General features: G+C 61.4%; 2 protein-coding genes and 1 long non-coding RNA gene across 3 annotated transcripts; 1 reads left to right on the plus strand and 2 right to left on the minus strand.

Annotated features, from left to right (window-relative positions):
- Window positions 1-234: 234 nt before the first annotated feature.
- Window positions 235-3,022, plus strand: LOC125076606. The gene is made up of 3 exons (XR_007120546.1): window positions 235-804; window positions 1,406-1,409; window positions 3,013-3,022. It is a non-coding gene; the product is annotated as an uncharacterized LOC125076606 (long non-coding RNA).
- A 7,166-nt stretch (window positions 3,023-10,188) lies between these two features.
- LOC125076604 lies at window positions 10,189-11,690 on the minus strand. The gene is made up of 2 exons (XM_047688479.1): window positions 11,337-11,690; window positions 10,189-10,257 (listed from the first exon to the last, which is right to left on the minus strand). Exons 1-2 carry the CDS (start codon window positions 11,688-11,690, stop codon window positions 10,189-10,191), a joined length of 423 nt encoding a protein of 140 aa, XP_047544435.1.
- A 9,346-nt stretch (window positions 11,691-21,036) lies between these two features.
- On the minus strand, window positions 21,037-22,523 carry LOC125076605. The gene is made up of 2 exons (XM_047688481.1): window positions 22,170-22,523; window positions 21,037-21,045 (listed from the first exon to the last, which is right to left on the minus strand). Exons 1-2 carry the CDS (start codon window positions 22,521-22,523, stop codon window positions 21,037-21,039), a joined length of 363 nt encoding a protein of 120 aa, XP_047544437.1.
- Window positions 22,524-23,701: the final 1,178 nt, after the last annotated feature.

Consider the following 23,701-nt stretch of genomic DNA (forward strand, 5'->3'; position numbering starts at 1 on the left):
GGAGCTTCTGTCTCACGACCCGATACGGTCTCCCCCACGGATCTGCATCGAGTGAGGCGAGCCACTCTACCCACGCCGCTTCCTTCGCCTGCGCGATCGCCTTCCGGAGTGATACGCAAGCCTCCCTGTAGGAGGTGTAAAGAGCCTCCTCCAGGTTGTGATCGCGTATCCGTCTCCTCCTGGACCTGGCGTATTGGCGACGGGCCGCAACGCACGCTCTCCGCAGCGTCCGCAGTTCCGGACGCCACCAGTACACACGACGACGTGGAGTCTGAGACTGCACCCTCGGCATCGCCACATCGCAAATGCGGAACAGGGCGGCACCGAGTCGGTCAGCCTCTCGGTCGACCTGGACGACCGGGTCGGAACCGGCACACCAGGCCTCCACGATGGCCGCCTCCTTTGCCAACTGGCTGTCGAGGCGGCCCAGACTCCACCGCGGACCTTCTGACCGCTCAACAGCGGGCTGGACGACGGGAACCGCGGAGACATCGAATCGGATATATCTATGATCCGACAGAGTCTCCACCCCCGTCTCCACCCTCCAATCCCGAACACGGCGGGCTAGGGCGATGGACGCGAACGTTAAGTCCACGATCGACTCGCCCCGCTGCCGCACGCACGTGCTCTCCGATCCACTGTTGATCGTCGCGAGCCCCAGTGACACGGCCCACTCCTCTAGCACCTCTCCTCGGGCATCGGTCGCAGGAGAACCCCAAGCCGTGGATTTGGCATTGAAATCCCCCGCGACTATCACCGGTCTCGGTGAAACCTGCCCGACCAAAGCCCCTACCTCAACGAGAAGTTGTTCGAACTCGGCGAGACTCCGGTTGGGAGAGGCGTAGACTCCTACGAACGCGTTACCGTGCACAATTGCGGCCACGCACCCTCTGCCTCTTGCGACCCAGTCGATCGCAGGGGAACCGGCGATAGCGGGAGCAACGATGGAAATTACTCCCTCGTGGTCGGATACCCAGTCGTCCCGTAGATGAACGACGTAGGGTTCCGCCACCACTGCCACTCCGATTTGCCACTCCGCCATGCTCTGGACTAGAAGGTCCTGGGCTCGGGCGGAGTGGTTCAAGTTGGCCTGGAGACAACGCAGGGCCATTAGTGTGCGGTCTCCATGGGCTCCTCAGTCCGTAGGGACACGGTGACGGGCCCTTTCGTCACCGCACCTCCCGTTCTTTTGACAGGGCGAGCTCTGCTGCCCTGGCACGCCTTACTGCCCAAGGCGTGCGTCGCCGGTTTACCGGCCGCTGAGCACAGGATGCAGTTTGCTTCAGCGGCGGTGCATTCGCGGGCCTTGTGGTCGGGTTGGCCGCAGCGGAAGCACAAACGGCTGCGGTCCACACCCCTGTCACAAGCGGCCCCCATGTGCCCTCCCTCTTGACACCTGTAACAGCGGAGTGGCCTCGGCTCGAGCAATAACACCCGCGCCGAGATCCACCCCACTCTGACTCTGCCGGCCACAAGAACCTTCTTGGCCGCCGCGACTGGGCAGCTGAGCCACAGCGACCTGCAGCCGTTGGCGCTCCGGACGACCACGCCCGGCCTGATAGCGCCCTCGGAGCAACCTCCATCTTTGGCGACCGCTGCCACCACCTCCTCCGCCGTCACTGAGTCGTCCAGATCCACGACCCTGATCTCGACGCATTTCGTCGGTCGATGGATCTGGACCTCGTCTGGACTCAGGACGTCGCGGAGCTTCGCCGCAAGGGCGTCCGCCGACTTCTCCGCGTCGACGGTGCCCGGCGGGATTTCTAGCATCCGCGCTCCAGTGGCCGTTGTCCTGAAGCGCACCGCAGTCAAGCCGACCTCGCTCAGCTTGATGCGGCTCTTCGCTTGCTTCAGGACAGTTTCGTACTTCAATCCTTTCTCCTCAGCACCGGGCTTCAGGGTGATGGTGATCACCGCGGTGCGAGGAGGGCGAAGTTTCCCTTTAGGGGCCTTCCTCTTCACATGACTCGAATCCGATTTCGTGGTCTTCGTCTTGTTCTTCTTGGCCGCCTTGCTCGGTTGTTTTTGAGCAACGGCGGCCCACGATAGCGACGAACTGCCTGGTTCTGCAGATGGAGGGGCAGTTTTCTCCTTTACTGTCGCTGCTGTTGCTGCAGCTTCTTGTGCAGCCATGTTCGGCCGTTTTGCCTTCTTCCTCTTCTTTTTCGTGACAGCAGCGGCGGGCGACTCGGATGGTGTCGTCACCCTCGATGTTGCGACTGCGGTCTGGGCTGATTGTCGGTCGGCGGCCAGCGGAGGTCGCAGCCGGGGCTCCGGAAGGAGCCGGCGCTCGATGCCCTCCATCCGGGCATTCAGCATTGTGCTAAACTGCTCCCGGTTGGAGCGCAGCGCCTCCTCCATGACACGCTGGATGTTAGCGTCATTCATCTTCGCCGGCTGCGTGCGCATCAGCGCCACTTCCCGCCGCAGCTCGGCCAGCTGACCAGATAGCTGCGCGTTGGCTGCTTCCAATCGCGCAACTTCCTCCGTGATGGTCAGGGCTCTGAGGTCCGCTACCGCGCCTTTGATGGAATTCGCGGCAGCCTTTAGAGCCCTGACGAACGTGCCCTTTAGGTTGCCGGATTTATCGGCAACTTGCAGTACCACGTCCAACGCTTCTTGGACGGCTGCGTCCAGAGCAGCTGACGTCTTCGCCGCCTCGTCAGTGGACACGTCCGGTTGACGCCTCCTGTTTCGGGCCACCCTCTCCTCCATGGCCACCTTGGCCGCTTCATTATAAGCGGCCAGCGCGTCTTCGGTTTTCCGTCTCTCCTCTTTCTGGGACAGGGTGCTCAGCTCCTCCATTGACTTGCCCAGTCCGACGTATCTTCCGTGGGTAGATGGTCTTCCACGCCCCCTTTTGTTAGCAGGCTTTAACCACCTGCTAATAGAGGACTCCGAGTCGCTACGCTGTATTGTGGCGTCGCTATCGGAGTCCGAGAGGGTGTCTTCTCTGTGGGGCCGCTTCTCTCCTTTTCTTCTTTCGTTGCCGACCGACGAGACCGACTCGAGAGAGAGTCGTTCTAGCCGGACGACGGGTACCTTGGGTGCGCCTGGGTCGTTGGTTTTGGTGTGCGCCATCGGGGCGCCCACTTCCACCACCATGTCAACTTGTCCTGTCATCGTGTCTGTGTCCGTTATGCTCGCGGTATGGTCGTCGGGAAAAATCGATAATGCATCTTTGTCCCCCCCAGAATTCGAAGTGGGACAGCCCGATCCGTGAAGCGGATCGGAGAGGGATTGGCACCCTCCTGGGGTAGTTTTACTTTGAGCTGCATTCATTTTTAAAAATTTTGCCGGGGCTGCCGGCAGGAAGAAGGAAGGATAGGAGGAGGAAGGAATAAGGATGTGGAAGGGTGGGAAAGGAAACGCAGTCGGGACCGAAATACCCTTCGGCCATGCATCCCATCGCGCTGCGAGGCCACTTGGGATTCGGGGTGATTTTTTATCGAGGTTTTCTTCCTCAAAACAACAAAACTAAATTTACAAAATTTATATACACCTACCTAATTTACAAATAACAAAATAAACATGAAATATGTATAACAACTACGACTAGATTTTTACAAATGTACAACTCCCTCATTTGCCACGAGGCCGCGCACACAGTCCACTCTGGTGATCAGAGAAGGACCGGGGGCGACCCGTGGCCTAACCGCCGCGTCAGTCTTAGCCGTGGCCGGCGAGTAAACTCGAGCCGGCCCCGTTGCCCAGGGTACGCCACGAGGAGGCGACTGACATGTACCCCAACCTAACCTAACCTAACCTAACCTAACCTAACCTAACCTAACCTAACCTAACCTAACCTAACCTAACCTAACCTAACCTAACCTTTTTTTTTTTTTTTTTGTTTAACGAGGAGGAAATGCATTTACGCATGCCGCCCGGTCGGGGGACCGGGACGGGTATGTGGGACTCAACCGGGAACTAATGCCCCGTGCCAGGGCACGCTAGTGCTAATGCCCTGTCCTACCCACTAAAACCATCCTCGGGTTTCCACCATGCCGCCGAGTGGTGAGGCCACGGGATCGCCAAGGGCATGCAACCGCGACCCCACCAGCGGCAGCCGCCGTAAGGCGGCTGAATATACATGGAAAGCGCACCTAGTGCGCGCCTTCCTCCTCATCCTCCACGCGGGAATGTGGCGAACTCCCCCGAGTCCGCCACTGGAGGCTGGGCGTCAACGAAGCTGACGCCCTGGGGCGGATAAGATGGTAGGCTCCGCCGCAAACCGCCGGTGTAAAACACCTGGGAGGCTCGAGTAGCGAGCCCTCCCACTCCCTCCTAGCCAACGAGGCCACTCACATGGTCCGCCCTGACGCCGATCAGGGACGTACCAGGAGCAGCCCCGCGGCATCCCTCCCGCCAGTCTTAGCCGTGGCCGACGAGCAAGCTCAAGCCGGCCCCGTTGCCCAGGGTACACCACGAGGAGGTGACTGACATGTACCCCAAACCTAACCTAACCTAACCTAACCTAACCTTTTTTTTTTTTTTTTTTGTTTAACGAGGAGGAAATGCATTTACGCATGCCGCCCGGTCGGGGGACCGGGACGGGTATGTGGGACTCAACCGGGAACTAATGCCCCGTGCCAGGGCACGCTAGTGCTAATGCCCTGTCCTACCCACTAAAACCATCCTCGGGTTTCCACCATGCCGCCGAGTGGTGAGGCCACGGGATCGCCAAGGGCATGCAACCGCGACCCCACCAGCGGCAGCCGCCGTAAGGCGGCTGAATATTCATGGAAAGAGCGCCTACTGCGCGCCTTCCCCCTCATCCTCCACGCGGGAATGTGGCGAACTCCCCCGAGTCCGCCACTGGAGGCTGGGCGTCAACGAAGCTGACGCCTTGCGGCGGATAAGATGGTAGGCTCCGCCGCTGACCGCCGGTGTAAAACACCTGGGAGGCTCGAGTAGCGAGCCCTCCCACTCCCTCCTAGCCAACGAGGCCACTCACATGGTCCGCCCTGACGCCGATCAGGGACGTACCAGGAGCAGCCCCGCGGCATCCCTCCCGCCAGTCTTAGCCGTGGCCGACGAGCAAGCTCAAGCCGGCCCCGTTGCCCAGGGTACACCACGAGGAGGTGACTGACATGTACCCCAACCTAACCTAACCTAACCTAACCTTTTTTTTTTTTTTTTTTTTTAGTTTTACTAGGAGGAAATGCATTGACGCATTCCGCCCGGCCGAAAGAGGGGTTGACCGGGACGGATATGTGGGACTCCCGGGGCAGAAGGCCCCGTCCTACCCACTAAAACCTCCTAGGATTTCCGCCTCTCCGCAAGGCGACAGGGCTACGGGAACGCACGTGGCTCACCACCGCGGCCCTGCCAGCGGCCGTCGCTGTAAAAGGGCGACTCGCCACGAAAGGCACGCCAGGGTGTTTCGGCGCACCTTCCGTCTCCGCCTCCATAAGAACCGCGATGGACTCCCTCCCGAGCCCGCCGCTGGAGGCTAAGCGGCGACGGATGTAAAGTTCCGCCGCCGTCCACACTGTATGTCACGTCCGGTTACTGCATCCGGCCTAGGTGGTCACGGCGCCGTCGACCAGGTCTCCGTCGACGTATTGGAAGCGAATCGGGATCGTCCTCCCGCTGTCGCTCCGCCTCTTCCTTCGCGGACATTACGGCCTCGCTGAAGACCCGTAATGCCGCCCACGCCTCTTCGCTCGCGACCACCTTTCGAATAATGGCCGGAAGCGATATGTCCAATCCAATGGCCGTGGACAGGGCTGCGCGAGGCTCCGCCCAGGCTGGGCACTCTGCGCGCGTATGCTCGGCCGTGTCCACGGCTCCGTCGTCGCAATGAAGACATACCACCGACGGCTCTCTCCCGACCACTTCGCACAGGTATTTGGCGAAGCAGCCGTGACCGGTTATGAGCTGCGTCAGGTGGTACGTCAGTGGGCCGTGTTTGCGATCGACCCACTCTCTCAAGACCGGGCGAATCGCCGCCACGAGTTCCCCACCGGCATCCGGAAATCGTAGCCGATCCTCCCACTTCTCCATTAGGCGGTGTTTTGCCTCATCTCTCCACCGTTGTATCTCGCCCGGATGGGGTCGAGTTCCTCCTGCTCTTGCAGCCTTGGCTCGCCAGTAGACGCTCGAGTTGATCTCGGCCTCGAGGTCCCATGGCGGGCTTCCGGACAGCAAGCCGGCCGCGGTGTATGACACCGTCCGGTACGCCCGAGCCGCCCTGAGCGTCATCGCCCGCTGCGGACGTCGCAGCGCGGTGACGTTGCGAGCGCTCAGAGCGTCCGCCCATATCGGCGCGCCGTATAGTGCCATCGAACGCACCACGCCGGTGTAGAGTCGTCTGCAGGAACTCCCCGGTCCTCCGACGTTGGGTAAGATGCGCCCCAACGCTCCGGCTGCAGCCACCAGTCTTGGGGCCAAGCGCCGGAAATGCTCCTCGAACCTCCACCTGCCATCGAGGACGAGTCCCAGGTACTTCATCGTCGACCCGATGGTGATGGAAGTTCCGCCGACAGTTATCGTCAACCCTTGGGGTGGCGCGTTCCGAGGTCCATGGAAGATTAGGGCCTCGGACTTGTGCAAGGCCACCTCGAGGCCCAGAGCACGAATGCGGTGGACCGCATGTGCAACTCCCGCCGTGGCGAGATATGCCGCCTCACGAGGGGTTCTGCCGCGGGCCGACACGAGGGTGTCATCAGCGTAGCAGGTCACACTGACCCCCCGCAACGTGGCCCCGCGCAGCACCCAGTCGTAGCCGATGTTCCACAGTAACGGCCCCAAAACCGAGCCCTGTGGAACACCGCATGTCATTGCCCTCCTGCTGATACCCTCCATCGTCGGGAACGCCACCGCCCTGCCGGAGAAGTAATCGGCGACGGTTCGCTGCAGATAGTCCGGAACGTTGTGGTACCTGAGAGCTTCAAGCACCACTTCCCAGGGCAGAGTGTTGAAGGCGTTGGAAATATCCAACGATACTGCCAGCAACACCCCTCCCCGAGAGACCTCCTCCTCTGCGAGCTCCCTCAGCCTGGCGACTGCGTCCAACGTGGAGCGGCCCCGGCGGAAGCCGAACTGTGAATCGCTCAGGCCCGGCACCATGCTGCCGACCAGACGAGCTGCGATTATACGCTCGAAGAGCTTGCCCGCCTCGTCGAGCAGCACGATGGGTCGGTAGGCCGACGGCTGATCGGGGGCTCGTCCCTCCTTGCGGATGAGTACGAGCCTTCCCGTTTTCCACCGGTTCGGAAACCTACCCTGTGCCAGGCAGGCGGAAAACAGCCGGCACGTGCCGTCGCCCAACTGCTCCAGCGCGATCGTCAGCGCGCGTCCCGGTATCCCGTCAGGCCCGGGGGCTGTCCTTTTCGAACGGAGCTTCAGGACAGCCGCGCACAACTCCGCCTCGGTAACCGGGGACGCTTGGCCCGCCATCTCTCCGACGTATTCCGGTTCCATCGCCGGTGGGACGAACGCTCCTCTCTGCGGGAAGAGCTCCTCCGTGATTCGTCCCAGAAGCTGCGGCTGGATGGTGGTGGTGAGTGGGGGTGTCCAGGGTCGGAGCTTCTGTCTCACGACCCGATACGGTCTCCCCCACGGATCTGCATCGAGTGAGGCGAGCCACTCTACCCACGCCGCTTCCTTCGCCTGCGCGATCGCCTTCCGGAGTGATACGCAAGCCTCCCTGTAGGAGGTGTAAAGAGCCTCCTCCAGGTTGTGATCGCGTATCCGTCTCCTCCTGGACCTGGCGTATTGGCGACGGGCCGCAACGCACGCTCTCCGCAGCGTACGCAGTTCCGGACGCCACCAGTACACACGACGACGTGGAGTCTGAGACTGCACCCTCGGCATCGCCACATCGCAAATGCGGAACAGGGCGGCACCGAGTCGGTCAGCCTCTCGGTCGACCTGGACGACCGGATCGGAACCGGCACACCAGGCCTCCACGATGGCCGCCTCCTTTGCCAACTGGCTGTCGAGGCGGCCCAGACTCCACCGCGGACCTTCTGACCGCTCAACAGCGGGCTGGACGACGGAAGTCGCGGAGACATCGAATCGGATATATCTATGATCCGACAGAGTCTCCACCCCCGTCTCCACCCTCCAATCCCGAACACGGCGGGCTAGGGCGATGGACGCGAACGTTAAGTCCACGATCGACTCGCCCCGCTGCCGCACGCACGTGCTCTCCGATCCACTGTTGATCGTCGCGAGCCCCAGTGACACGGCCCACTCCTCTAGCACCTCTCCTCGGGCATCGGTCGCAGGAGAACCCCAAGCCGTGGATTTGGCATTGAAATCCCCCGCGACTATCACCGGTCTCGGTGAAACCTGCCCGACCAAAGCCCCTACCTCAACGAGAAGTTGTTCGAACTCGGCGAGACTCCGGTTGGGAGAGGCGTAGACTCCTACGAACGCGTTACCGTGCACAATTGCGGCCACGCACCCTCTGCCTCTTGCGACCCAGTCGATCGCAGGGGAACCGGCGATAGCGGGAGCAACGATGGAAATTACTCCCTCGTGGTCGGATACCCAGTCGTCCCGTAGATGAACGACGTAGGGTTCCGCCACCACTGCCACTCCGATTTGCCACTCCGCCATGCTCTGGACTAGAAGGTCCTGGGCTCGGGCGGAGTGGTTCAAGTTGGCCTGGAGACAACGCAGGGCCATTAGTGTGCGGTCTCCATGGGCTCCTCAGTCCGTAGGGACACGGTGACGGGCCCTTTCGTCACCGCACCTCCCGTTCTTTTGACAGGGCGAGCTCTGCTGCCCTGGCACGCCTTACTGCCCAAGGCGTGCGTCGCCGGTTTACCGGCCGCTGAGCACAGGATGCAGTTCGCTTCAGCGGCGGTGCATTCGCGGGCCTTGTGGTCGGGTTGGCCGCAGCGGAAGCACAAACGGCTGCGGTCCACACCTCTGTCACAAGCGGCCCCCATGTGCCCTCCCTCTTGACACCTGTAACAGCGGAGTGGCCTCGGCTCGAGCAATAACACCCGCGCCGAGATCCACCCCACCCTGACTCTGCCGGCCACAAGAACCTTCTTGGCCGCCGCGACTGGGCAGCTGAGCCACAGCGACCTGCATCCGTTGGCGCTCCGGACGACCACGCCCGGCCTGATAGCGCCCTCGGAGCAACCTCCATCTTTGGCGACCGCTGCCACCACCTCCTCCGCCGTCACTGAGTCGTCCAGATCCACGACCCTGATCTCGACGCATTTCGTCGGTCGATGGATCTGGACCTCGTCCGGACTCAGGACGTCGCGGAGCTTCGCCGCAAGGGCGTCCGCCGACTTCTCCGCGTCGACGGTGCCCGGCGGGATTTCTAGCATCCGCGCTCCAGTGGCCGTTGTCCTGAAGCGCACCGCAGTCAAGCCGACCTCGCTCAGCTTGATGCGGCTCTTCGCTTGCTTCAGGACAGTTTCGTACTTCAATCCTTTCTCCTCAGCACCGGGCTTCAGGGTGATGGTGATCACCGCGGTGCGAGGAGGGCGAAGTTTCCCTTTAGGGGCCTTCCTCTTCACATGACTCGAATCCGATTTCGTGGTCTTCGTCTTGTTCTTCTTGGCCGCCTTGCTCGGTTGTTTTTGAGCAACGGCGGCCCACGATAGCGACGAACTGCCCTCCATCCGGGCATTCAGCATTGTGCTAAACTGCTCCCGGTTGGAGCGCAGCGCCTCCTCCATGACACGCTGGATGTTAGCGTCATCCATCTTCGCCGGCTGCGTGCGCATCAGTGCCACTTCAACTTCAACTTGTCCTGTCATCGTGCCTGTGTCCGTTATGCTCGCGGTATGGTCGTCAGGAAAAATCGATAATGCATCTTTGTCCCCCCCAGAATTCGAAGTGGGACAGCCCGATCCGTGAAGCGGATCGGAGAGGGATTGGCACCCTCCTGGGGTAGTTTTACTTTGAGCTGCATTCATTTTTAAAATTTTTGCCGGGGCTGCCGGCAGGAAGAAGAAGGAAGGATAGGAGGAGGAAGGAATAAGGATGTGGAAGGGTGGGAAAGGAAACGCAGTCGGGACCGAAATACCCTTCGGCCATGCATCCCATCGCGCTGCGAGGCCACTTGGGATTCGGGGTGATTTTTTATCGAGGTTTTCTTCCTCAAAACAACAAAACTAAATTTACAAAATTTATATACACCTAATTAACAAATAACAAAATAAAATGAAATATGTATAACAACTACGACTAGATATTTACAAATATACAACACCCTCATTTGCCACGAGGCCGCGCACACAGTCCACTCTGGTGATCAGAGAAGGACCGGGGGCGACCCGTGGCCTAACCGCCGCGTCAGTCTTAGCCGTGGCCGGCGAGTAAACTCGAGCCGGCCCCGTTGCCCAGGGTACGCCACGAGGAGGCGACTGACATGTACCCCAACCTAACCTAACCTAACCTAACCTAACCTAACCTAACCTAACCTAACCTAACCTAACCTAACCTAACCTAACCTAACCTTTTTTTTTTTTTTTTTTTTTTTTTTTTTTTTTTTCTCGCTGGAAAAACGCGTTACGCGCTTCCCCCACGTGATGGAAGGTGGGGGGGTGTGTGGGACTCCCCGGAGCCCTGGACGCCGAGTGCGCCCAGGTACGCCGGGTTTACCCACTAAAAAACCAGCGGTACCCTCTCCGTCTTTCGGCGGGCGCCACGGGATCGCTTGCGCATGCTACCGTGACGCCCTGACGGTCGGCCCGCCTATGCGGGCCTCCAACACCTAGAGGGGGTTCTCGGGGTACTGAGACCCCCCCTAGTCCCTGCGACGCCTATTGAGGCGGGGGGAGAAGGTGCGCGTAGCGCTTCTTCCTCCTCCCCGGTCGTCTTCGGCGGAGCGGGTCTGCAGCGGCATCCTCTTCCCGCTCCCGCTCCGCGGCTTCCTTCTGCGACATCACGCTTTCGCAGAAGGAGCGCATCTCCGACCAACACATCTCACTACCGAGCATTTCGTTGACGATGCTCGGCAGCGAGAGGTCTCCGCCCATAGTCGCCGCAAGGGTGTGCCTCTGGGGCCCCCACGCAGCACACTCACTCAGGGTGTGGTGCGCCGTGTCGACTGGCGCACCACACTCGTGGCAGGAGGGTGACACCTCCCGCCGCGCTATCCCGTGCAGGTACTTACCGAAGCATCCGTGCCCGGTAAGTACCTGCGTCATCCTGAAGGTGAGTGTGCCCTTCTTCCTCTCGACCCAGCGACTCAAGTGGGGCCGGATCGCCTCCACTGTCGCCAGGCCCGCCGTGGGTGACCCCAGATCCTCCTGCCATCGGGCGATCAGGGCTCGCTGGGCTAGAGCCCTGATCCGCCCGACCTCCGCCGACCCTGGACGGTCGCCGCGGTTCCTCGCCTCGACCCGGAACCGGTACACTTCCGCGAGCACCTCCGCCTGGAGCTCCCAGGGCGGATCGCCCGCGAGAAGTGTCGCCGCAGCCCACGACACCGTACGGTACCCTCTGATGCCTCTCACCGCTATGACCCTCTGCGGCTTACGCAGCAGGGCCCGGTTGTCAGCGGTGAGGGCGTCGACCCAGATCGGGGCACCGTACAGCGCCATCGACCTCACTACACCGGAATATAGACGCCGGCATAGCGATCCCGGCCCCCCCACATTCGGAAGGAGGCGGCCGAGAGCGGCGGCGGCGTTGATGAGCCTCGGGCCGAGATGGACAAAATGCTGCCCGAAGCTCCATCGACCGTCCAGGATGAGGCCCAGATACTTCATCTGGGCCTGCACCTTGATCACCGTCCCCCGGACGGTGATACTCGCCCCTCGTGGGGGTCCTTGCCGTGGACCGTGGAACAGGAGGGCCTCCGTTTTGGATATGGAGACCCTCAAGCCCAGCATTCCCATACGGTCCACGGTGAGAGCCGTTCCGACCTCGGCGAGGCGTGCCGCCTCCCGAAAGTCCCGCCCAGTCGCCGTGACGAGAGTGTCGTCAGCGTAGCACAACACCCCCATCCCGGGAAGGACGGGAGCTCGCAGGAGCCAGTCGAAACCGACGTTCCACAGGATTGGGCCGAGAACCGACCCCTGTGGAACGCCGCAGCCTACCCGACGCCGGACCAGCCTCCCATCGACCCCCGCCCAGAGGACCTCCCTGTCCTGGAGGTACGCCTCCAGCAGCCTCCTGAGATAGGTCGGCACCCCATGGTATCGGAGTGCCTCCCGTATCGTCTCGAAAGGGAGACTGTTGAAGGCGTTCGCCACGTCGAGCGAAACCGCCAGGACGACTTGCCCCCGGGCCACCGCTTCCGTCGTCCGAGTCTTCAGGGCGTCCAGGGCGTCGACCGTCGACCGGCCCGCCCTGAACCCGTACTGAGCCTCTGAGAGACCCGGACCGACCTCCTCGAGGTGCTGAACGAGACGGGCTGCGAGGACCTTCTCGAAGAGTTTGCCCGTCTCGTTCAGCAGCACTATTGGCCTGTATGCCGAAGGGGAATCCATCGGCCGACCTTCCTTCGGCAACAGGACCAACTTTCCTTCCTTCCAAGGCTTCGGAAACTGCCCGCTGCACAGGCACTCGTCGAACAGCTCCCGAAGCCTTGCACCCAGGAATTCCAGGGCGTCGCACAGAACACGCCCTGGAACCCCGTCCGGACCCGGCGCCGTGTTCTTGGCCCTCAAGCGGCCGAGGGCCATCTCCATCTCCCGCTCCGTGATCAGTGGTGGAGCCACTGCGTCTTCGATCACGGAGCGGGGGGCCATCTGCGGAGGGACATGCTCGCCTGGATGGGGAAAGAGTTCCCCGACCAGGCGCAGGAGGAGTTCCGGCGGCAGCGTCTCAGTGACGGGGGCGCCTTGAGCGCGGAACTTTCCGCGTACGCCGCGGTACGGGCGCCCCCACGGGTCTCGATTGAGACCCGCCAGAAGCTCCTCCCTGGCCTTCTCCTTGGCCTTGCTTATCGCCAGCTGCAGATCTTTTTTCAACTGGCGATAAGCGTCCAGCATCTGTCCCTCCAGGTCCGTGTCGAGGCCGTTGCGCCTTCGACAGCGGACGTAGGCCCTCCGCGCCCGGCAGCACGTCGCCCGAAGGTCGGCGATTTCGGGCGACCACCAATAGACGTGCCGGCGCGGAACCCTGCGCCGGGTCCGAGGCATGGCCGCATCGCAGACCTCCTTGAGCGAACTGCGCATGCGGCCCGCCAGCTCCTCTGCGCTGGCGCCCTCCGTCCTCCCCGCGGAACCCCACCGCTGCACGATGGCGGCCTCCTTGACCAGCTCTCGATCGACCTGGCCGAGAGACCACCTCGGCAGCGTAGTCGGCACCCTCTGGGGTTCCGCCGGCCTGCTAGAGGTGGAGATCTCGAATCGGATGTACCGGTGATCCGATAGAGTCTCCACCTCCTCCTCCACTCTCCAGTCGACCACTCTGCGTGCAACGACAGGGGTGGCGAACGAAACGTCCACCACGGAACCCCCCTGATGTCGCACGCAGGTGTGAACCTGCCCCCTGTTTAGAAGGGACAGGTCGGAGAGCAGGGCCCACACCTGGACGGCCCTCCCTCGCGGATTCGTGGCGGGGTTGCCCCAGGCACGCGACTTTGCGTTTAAGTCGCCGAGAACCAGTATCGGTTTCGGCGACTGCCTGGCCACCGCAGCTCTGACTAAGCCGAGGTAAGTCTCGAACTCAGCCAGGCTGCGATTAGGGGAGAAGTACGTACCGACGACGACGTACTCCCCCCACCCCACCACTACGTAGCCCGAGCCCCTCTCGATGAGTGAGAGGGGGGGGCCCGTTCCGCTCCTCGTGAGAACCGCCACGGTGTCGTCCGAGTCCCCCAGCCAGTGAGGTAGGGGAGGGACGAAGTAGGGCTCGCAGGCCACCGCCAGGTCTACCTGCCACTCCGCCATGGACTGCAGCAGAAGGTCCTGCGCTCCGGCGGAGTGGTTCACGTTCGATTGTAGGAAGCTCAGGTGTGCTGGCATACTTGATTCTTCTGAGCTTCCTCCGTAGCCTGGCGGCTTTCCTCGCGCGGGGCGGTCCTGGTTCCTTGGACCGCTTTACCCTTCGTGATGGGGGGGTTGCAATCCCTGGCCCCCATCAGGTGCCCCGAAGGCTTGCCGGCCTCTGCGCAGACCGCGCAGCGCATCTTGGCCGTGCATTCCGCTGACTTGTGGCCGTCCGAGCCACAGCGGTAGCACAGGCCTCCCCTCTCCGCCTTCGACGGGCAGAGAACCTAACCTAACCTAACCTAACCTAACCTAACCTAACCTAACCTAACCTAACCTAACCTAACCTAACCTAACCTAACCTAACCTAACCTAACCTAACCTAACCTTTTTTTTTTTTTTTTTTTTTTTTTTTTTTTTTTTTTTTTTTTTTTTTCTCGCTGGAAAAACGCGTTACGCGCTTCCCCCACGTGATGGAAGGTGGGGGGGTGTGTGGGACTCCCCGGAGCCCTGGACGCCGAGTGCGCCCAGGTACGCCGGGTTTACCCACTAAAAAACCAGCGGTACCCTCTCCGTCTTTCGGCGGGCGCCACGGGATCGCTTGCGCATGCTACCGTGACGCCCTGACGGTCGGCCCGCCTATGCGGGCCTCCAACACCTAGAGGGGGTTCTCGGAGTACTGAGACCCCCCCTAGTCCCTGCGACGCCTATTGAGGCGGGGGGAGAAGGTGCGCGTAGCGCTTCTTCCTCCTCCCCGGTCGTCTTCTGCGGAGCGGGTCTGCAGCGGCATCCTCTTCCCGCTCCCGCTCCGCGGCTTCCTTCTGCGACATCACGTTTTCGCAGAAGGAGCGCATCTCCGACCAACACGTCTCACTACCGAGCATTTCGTTGACGATGCTCGGCAGCGAGAGGTCTCCGCCCATAGTCGCCGCAAGGGTGTGCCTCTGGGGCCCCCACGCAGCACACTCACTCAGGGTGTGGTGCGCCGTGTCGACTGGCGCACCACACTCGTGGCAGGAGGTTGACACCTCCCGCCGCGCTATCCCGTGCAGGTACTTACCGAAGCATCCGTGCCCGGTAAGTACCTGCGTCATCCTGAAGGTGAGTGTGCCCTTCTTCCTCTCGACCCAGCGACTCAAGTGGGGCCGGATCGCCTCCACTGTCGCCAGGCCCGCCGTGGGTGACCCCAGATCCTCCTGCCATCGGGCGATCAGGGCTCGCTGGGCTAGAGCCCTGATCCGCCCGACCTCCGCCGACCCTGGACGGTCGCCGCGGTTCCTCGCCTCGACCCGGAACCGGTACACTTCCGCGAGCACCTCCGCCTGGAGCTCCCAGGGCGGATCGCCCGCGAGAAGTGTCGCCGCAGCCCACGACACCGTACGGTACCCTCTGATGCCTCTCACCGCTATGACCCTCTGCGGCTTACGCAGCAGGGCCCGGTTGTCAGCGGTGAGGGCGTCGACCCAGATCGGGGCACCGTACAGCGCCATCGACCTCACTACGCCGGAATATAGACGCCGGCATAGCGATCCCGGCCCCCCCACATTCAACCTAACCTAACCTAACCTAACCTAACCTAACCTAACCTAACCTAACCTAACCTAACCTAACCTAACCTAACCTAACCTAACCTAACCTAACCTAACCTAACCTAACCTTTTTTTTTTTTTTTTTAGTTTTACTAGGAGGAAATGCATTGACGCATTCCGCCCGGCCGAAAGGGGGGTTGACCGGGACGGATATGTGGGACTCCCGGGGCAGAAGGCCCCGTCCTACCCACTAAAACCTCCTAGGATTTCCGCCTCTCCGCAAGGCGACAGGGCTACGGGAACGCACGTGGCTCACCACCGCGGCCCTGCCAGCGGCCGTCGCTGTAAAAGGGCGACTCGCCACGAAAGGCACGCCAGGGTGTTTCGGCGCACCTTCCGTCTCCGCCTCCGTGAGAACCGCGACGGACTCCCCCCGAGTCCGCCGCTGGAGGCTAGGCGGCGGCGGATGTAAAGTTCCGCCGCCGTCTACACTGTATGTCACGTCCGGTTACTGCATCCGGCCTAGGTGGTCACGGCGCCGTCGACCAGGTCTCCGTCGACGTATTGGAAGCGAATCGGGATCTTCCTCCCGCTGACGCTCCGCCTCCTCCTTCGCGGACATTACGGCCTCGCTGAAGACCCGTAATGCCGCCCACGCCTCTTCGCTCGCGACCACCTTTCGAATAATGGCCGGAAGCGATATGTCCAATCCAATGGCCGTGGACAGGGCTGCGCGAGGCTCCGCCCAGGCTGGGCACTCTGCGCGCGTATGCTCGGCCGTGTCCACGGCTCCGTCGTCGCAATGAAGACATACCACCGACGGCTCTCTCCCGACCACTTCGCACAGATATTTGGCGAAGCAGCCGTGACCGGTTATGAGCTGCGTCAGGTGGTACGTCAGTGGGCCGTGTTTGCGCTCGACCCACTCTCTCAAGACCGGGCGAATCGCCGCCACGAGTTCCCCACCGGCATCCGGAAATCGTAGCCGATCCTCCCACCTCTCCATTAGGCGGTGTTTTGCCTCATCTCTCCACCGTTGTATCTCGCCCGGATGGGGTCGAGTTCCTCCTGCTCTTGCAGCCTTGGCTCGCCAGTAGACGCTCGAGTTGATCTCGGCCTCGAGGTCCCATGGCGGGCTTCCGGACAGCAAGCCGGCCGCGGTGTATGACACCGTCCGGTACGCCCGAGCCGCCCTGAGCGTCATCGCCCGCTGCGGACGTCGCAGCGCGGCGACGTTGCGAGCGCTCAGAGCGTCCGCCCATATCGGCGCGCCGTATAGTGCCATCGAACGCACCACGCCGGTGTAGAGTCGCCTGCAGGAACTCCCCGGTCCTCCGACGTTGGGTAAGATGCGCCCCAACGCTCCGGCTGCAGCCACCAGTCTTGGGGCCAAGCGCCGGAAATGCTCCTCGAACTTCCACCTGCCATCGAGGACGAGTCCCAGGTACTTCATCGTCGACCCGATGGTGATGGAAGTTCCGCCGACAGTTATCGTCAACCCTTGAGGTGGCGCGTTCCGAGGTCCATGGAAGATTAGGGCCTCGGACTTGTGCAAGGCCACCTCGAGGCCCAGAGCACGAATGCGGTGGACCGCATGTGCCACTCCCGCCGTGGCGAGATATGCCGCCTCACGAGGGGTTCTGCCGCGGGCCGACACGAGGGTGTCGTCAGCGTAGCAGGTCACACTGACCCCCCGCAACGTGGCCCCGCGCAGCACCCAGTCGTAGCCGATGTTCCACAGTAACGGCCCCAAAACCGAGCCCTGTGGAACACCGCATGTCATCGCCCTCCTGCTGATACCCTCCATCGTCGGGAACGCCACCGCCCTGCCGGAGAAGTAATCGGCGACGGTTCGCTGCAGGTAGTCCGGAACGTTGTGGTACCTGAGAGCTTCAAGCACCACTTCCCAGGGCAGAGTGTTGAAGGCGTTGGAAATATCCAACGATACTGCCAGCAACACCCCACCCCGAGAGACCTCCTCCTCTGCGAGCTCCCTCAGCCTGGCGACTGCGTCCAACGTGGAGCGGCCCCGGCGAAAGCCGAACTGTGAATCGCTCAGGCCCGGCACCATGCTGCCGACCAGACGTGCTGCGATTATACGCTCGAAGAGCTTGCCCGCCTCGTCGAGCAGCACGATGGGTCGGTAGGCCGACGGCTGATCGGGGGCTCGTCCCTCCTTGCGGATGAGTACGAGCCTTCCCGTTTTCCACCGGTTCGGAAACCTACCCTGTGCCAGGCAGGCGGAAAACAGCCGGCACGTGCCGTCGCCCAACTGTTCCAGCGCGATCGTCATCGCGCGTCCCGGTATCCCGTCAGGCCCGGGGGCTGTCCTCTTCGAACGGAGCTTCAGGACAGCCGCGCACAACTCCGCCTCGGTAACCGGGGACGCCTGATCCGCCATCTCTCCGACGTATTCCGGTTCCATCGCCGGTGGGACGAACGCTCCTCGCTGCGGGAAGAGCTCCTCCGTGATTCGTCCCAGAAGCTGCGTTTGGATGGTGGTGGTGAGTGGGGGTGTCCAGGGTCGGAGCTTCTGTCTCACGACCCGATACGGTCTCCCCCACGGATCTGCATCGAGTGAGGCGAGCCACTCTATCCATGCCGCTTCCTTCGCCTGCGCGATCGCCTTCCGGAGTGATACGCAAGCCTCCCTGTAGGAGGTGTAAAGAGCCTCCTCCAGGTTGTGATCGCGTATCCGTCTCCTCCTGGACCTGGCGTATTGGCGACGGGCCGCAACGCACGCTCTCCGCAGCGTCCGCAGTTCCGGACGCCACCAGTACACACGACGACGTGGAGTCTGTGACTGCACCCTCGGCATCGCCACATCGCAAATGCGGAACAGGGCGGCACCGAGTCGGTCAGCCTCTCGGTCGACCTGGACGACCGGATCGGAACCGGCACACCAGGCCTCCACGATGGCCGCCTCCTTTGCCAACTGGCTGTCGAGGCGGCCCAGACTCCACCGCGGACCTTCTGACCGCTCAACAGCGGGCTGGACGACGGGAACCGAGGAGACATCGAATCGGATATATCTATGATCCGACAGAGTCTCCACCCCCGTCTCCACCCTCCAATCCCGAACACGGCGGGCTAGGGCGATGGACGCGAACGTTAAGTCCACGATCGACTCGCCCCGCTGCCGCACGCACGTGCTCTCCGATCCACTGTTGATCGTCGCGAGCCCCAGTGACACGGCCCACTCCTCTAGCACCTCTCCTCGGGCATCGGTCGCAGGGGAACCCCAAGCCGTGGATTTGGCATTGAAGTCCCCCGCGACTATCACCGGTCTCGGTGAAACCTGCCCGACCAAAGCCCCGACCTCAACGAGAAGTTGTTCGAACTCGGCGAGACTCCGGTTGGGAGAGGCGTAGACTCCTACGAACGCGTTACCGTGCACAATTGCGGCCACGCACCCTCTGCCTCTTGCGACCCAGTCGATCGCTGGGGAACCGGCGATAGCGGGAGCAACGATGGAAATTACTCCCTCGTGGTCGGATACCCAGTCGTCCCGTAAATGAACGACGTAGGGTTCCGCCACCACTGCCACTCCGATTTGCCACTCCGCCATGCTCTGGACTAGAAGGTCCTGGGCTCGGGCGGAGTGGTTCAAGTTGGCCTGGAGACAACGCAGGGCCATTAGTGTGCGGTCTCCATGGGCTCCTCAGTCCGTAGGGACACGGTGACGGGCCCTTTCGTCACCGCACCTCCCGTTCTTTTGACAGGGCGAGCTCTGCTGCCCTGGCACGCCTTACTGCCCAAGGCGTGCGTCGCCGGTTTACCGGCCGCTGAGCACAGGATGCAGTTCGCTTCAGCGGCGGTGCATTCGCGGGCCTTGTGGTCGGGTTGGCCGCAGCGGAAGCACAAACGGCTGCGGTCCACACCTCTGTCACAAGCGGCCCCCATGTGCCCTCCCTCTTGACACCTGTAACAGCGGAGTGGCCTCGGCTCGAGCAATAACACCCGCGCCGAGATCCACCCCACCCTGACTCTGCCGGCCACAAGAACCTTCTTGGCCGCCGCGACTGGGCAGCTGAGCCACAGCGACCTGCATCCGTTGGCGCTCCGGACGACCACGCCCGGCCTGATAGCGCCCTCGGAGCAACCTCCATCTTTGGCGACCGCTGCCACCACCTCCTCCGCCGTCACTGAGTCGTCCAGATCCACGACCCTGATCTCGACGCATTTCGTCGGTCGATGGATCTGGACCTCGTCCGGACTCAGGACGTCGCGGAGCTTCGCCGCAAGGGCGTCCGCCGACTTCTCCGCGTCGACGGTGCCCGGCGGGATTTCTAGCATCCGCGCTCCAGTGGCCGTTGTCCTGAAGCGCACCGCAGTCAAGCCGACCTCGCTCAGCTTGATGCGGCTCTTCGCTTGCTTCAGGACAGTTTCGTACTTCAATCCTTTCTCCTCAGCACCGGGCTTCAGGGTGATGGTGATCACCGCGGTGCGAGGAGGGCGAAGTTTCCCTTTAGGGGCCTTCCTCTTCACATGACTCGAATCCGATTTCGTGGTCTTCGTCTTGTTCTTCTTGGCCGCCTTGCTCGGTTGTTTTTGAGCAACGGCGGCCCACGATAGCGACGAACTGCCTGGTTCTGCAGATGGAGGGGCAGTTTTCTCCTTTGCTGTCGCTGTTGTTGCTGCAGCTTCTTGTGCAGCCATGTTCGGCCGTTTTGCCTTCTTCTTCTTCATCTTTTTCGTGACAGCATCGGCGGGCGACTCGGATGGTGTCGTCACCCTCGATGTTGCGACTGCGGTCTGGGCTGATTGTCGGTCGGCGGCCAGCGGAGGTCGCAGCCGGGGCTCCGGAAGGAGCCGGCGCTCGATGCCCTCCATCCGGGCATTCAGCATTGTGCTAAACTGCTCCCGGTTGGAGCGCAGCGCCTCCTCCATGACACGCTGGATGTTAGCGTCATCCATCTTCGCCGGCTGCGTGCGCATCAGTGCCACTTCCCGGCGCAGCTCGGCCAGCTGACCAGATAGCTGCGCGTTGGCTGCTTCCAATCGCGCAACTTCCTCCGTGATGGTCAGGGCTCTGAGGTCCGCTACCGCGCCTTTGATGGAATTCGCGGCAGCCTTTAGAGCCCTGACGAACGTGCCCTTTAGGTTGCCGGATTTATCGGCAACTTGCAGCACCACGTCCAACGCTTCTTGGACGGCTGCGTCCAGAGCAGCTGACGTCTTCGCCGCCTCGTCAGTGGACACGTCCGGTTGACGCCTCCTGTTTCGGGCCACCCTCTCCTCCATGGCCACCTTGGCCGCTTCATTATAAGCGGCCAGCGTGTCTTCGGTTTCCCGTCTCTCCTCCTTCTGGGACAGGGTGCTCAGCTCCTCCATTGACTTGCCCAGTCCGACGTATCTTCCGTGGGTAGATGGTCTTCCACGCCCCCTTTTGTTAGCAGGCTTTAACCACCTGCTAATAGAGGACTCCGAGTCGCTACGCTGTATTGTGGCGTCGCTATCGGAGTCCGAGAGGGTGTCTTCTCTGTGGGGCCGCTTCTCTCCTTTTCTTCTTTCGTTGCCGACCGACGAGACCGACTCGAGAGAGAGTCGTTCTAGCCGGACGACGGGTACCTTGGGTGCGCCTGGGTCGTTGGTTTTGGTGTGCGCCATCGGGGCGCCCACTTCCACCACCATGTCAACTTGTCCTGTCATCGTGCCTGTGTCCGTTATGCTCGCGGTATGGTCGTCAGGAAAAATCGATAATGCATCTTTGTCCCCCCCAGAATTCGAAGTGGGACAGCCCGATCCGTGAAGCGGATCGGAGAGGGATTGGCACCCTCCTGGGGTAGTTTTACTTTGAGCAACCTAACCTAACCTAACCTAACCTAACCTAACCTAACCTAACCTAACCTAACCTAACCTAACCTAACCTAACCTTTTTTTTTTTTTTTTTTTTTTTTTTTTTTTTTTTTTCTCGCTGGAAAAACGCGTTACGCGCTTCCCCCACGTGATGGAAGGTGGGGGGGTGTGTGGGACTCCCCGGAGCCCTGGACGCCGAGTGCGCCCAGGTACGCCGGGTTTACCCACTAAAAAACCAGCGGTACCCTCTCCGTCTTTCGGCGGGCGCCACGGGATCGCTTGCGCATGCTACCGTGACGCCCTGACGGTCGGCCCGCCTATGCGGGCCTCCAACACCTAGAGGGGGTTCTCGGGGTACTGAGACCCCCCCTAGTCCCTGCGACGCCTATTGAGGCGGGGGGAGAAGGTGCGCGTAGCGCTTCTTCCTCCTCCCCGGTCGTCTTCGGCGGAGCGGGTCTGCAGCGGCATCCTCTTCCCGCTCCCGCTCCGCGGCTTCCTTCTGCGACATCACGTTTTCGCAGAAGGAGCGCATCTCCGACCAACACGTCTCACTACCGAGCATTTCATTGACGATGCTCGGCAGCGAGAGGTCTCCGCCCATAGTCGCCGCAAGGGTGTGCCTCTGGGGCCCCCACGCAGCACACTCACTCAGGGTGTGGTGCGCCGTGTCGACTGGCGCACCACACTCGTGGCAGGCGGGTGACACCTCCCGCCGCGCTATCCCGTGCAGGTACTTACCGAAGCATCCGTGCCCGGTAAGTACCTGCGTCATCCTGAAGGTGAGTGTGCCCTTCTTCCTCTCGACCCAGCGACTCAAGTGGGGCCGGATCGCCTCCACTGTCGCCAGGCCCGCCGTGGGTGACCCCAGATCCTCCTGCCATCGGGCGATCAGGGCTCGCTGGGCTAGAGCCCTGATCCGCCCGACCTCCGCCGACCCTGGACGGTCGCCGCGGTTCCTCGCCTCGACCCGGAACCGGTACACTTCCGCGAGCACCTCCGCCTGGAGCTCCCAGGGCGGATCGCCCGCGAGAAGTGTCGCCGCAGCCCACGACACCGTACGGTACCCTCTGATGCCTCTCACCGCTATGACCCTCTGCGGCTTACGCAGCAGGGCCCGGTTGTCAGCGGTGAGGGCGTCGACCCAGATCGGGGCACCGTACAGCGCCATCGACCTCACTACACCGGAATATAGACGCCGGCATAGCGATCCCGGCCCCCCCACATTCGGAAGGAGGCGGCCGAGAGCGGCGGCGGCGTTGATGAGCCTCGGGCCGAGATGGACAAAATGCTGCCCGAAGCTCCATCGACCGTCCAGGATGAGGCCCAGATACTTCATCTGGGCCTGCACCTTGATCACCGTCCCCCGGACGGTGATACTCGCCCCTCGTGGGGGTCCTTGCCGTGGACCGTGGAACAGGAGGGCCTCCGTTTTGGATATGGAGACCCTCAAGCCCAGCATTCCCATACGGTCCACGGTGAGAGCCGTTCCGACCTCGGCGAGGCGTGCCGCCTCCCGAAAGTCCCGCCCAGTCGCCGAACCTAACCTAACCTAACCTAACCTAACCTAACCTAACCTAACCTAACCTAACCTAACCTAACCTAACCTAACCTAACCTAACCTAACCTAACCTAACCTAACCTAACCTAACCTAACCTTTTTTTTTTTTTTTTTTTTTTTTTTTTTTTTTCGGTTGGAAAATCCTCAATGGAGACCCTCCGCCCCGGGGGAAGGGCGAAGGGGACTGTCAGACTCTTACTGACTAAAAACCAACCCGTGTCCTCAAAGTACCCGTGCGTCGGAAGGGCGGGTATCGCCGAAGCATTCTTCACTACCCCCCGACGGGTATTGGCTCGCCAGATGGTCAGGCGGGCCCCGTCACTCACTGCGGCTGTCACCCCGGCCGCTGGACTCCACTAAGAGGCGCGCGTGCGGAACACGACGCCGCCGCCTCGAGGCCTGCTGCTGATCGGACGACGAGACGCCCCGAGTCTGCCGTCCGCAGGCCACGCCCTAGGGTGGTCGAAAGTCGGCCGCCCTACGACGCCCAGTTCGTCTGCTGCGGGAGGGAAGAGAGGAGGCAGCCTCTCTCTCCCTTTCCGCCGCCTCCTTAACCTAACCTAACCTAACCTAACCTAACCTAACCTAACCTAACCTAACCTAACCTAACCTAACCTAACCTAACCTAACCTAACCTAACCTAACCTAACCTAACCTAACCTAACCTAACCTAACCTAACCTAACCTAACGTAACCTAACCTAACCTAACCTAACCTAACCTAACCTACTGACACCCCAAACCCTCCAAAATCTCCAAAACTTCGATTATTTTGTTCTATATTTTTATAGATAGTATATGATTATATGATATTATGCAACGTCAATGCAACAACAACGACAACAACAACAACAACAACAACAACAACAACAATAAAAAAAAAAAGAAAAAAAAAAAAAACAACAACAACAACAACAAAGAAAGTTGTATCTTCGTTTATTTAAATTTCACCGGTAT

Source organism: Vanessa atalanta, unplaced genomic scaffold (assembly GCF_905147765.1).
Source record: "Vanessa atalanta unplaced genomic scaffold, ilVanAtal1.2, whole genome shotgun sequence".
Classification (NCBI taxonomy): domain Eukaryota; kingdom Metazoa; phylum Arthropoda; class Insecta; order Lepidoptera; family Nymphalidae; genus Vanessa; species Vanessa atalanta.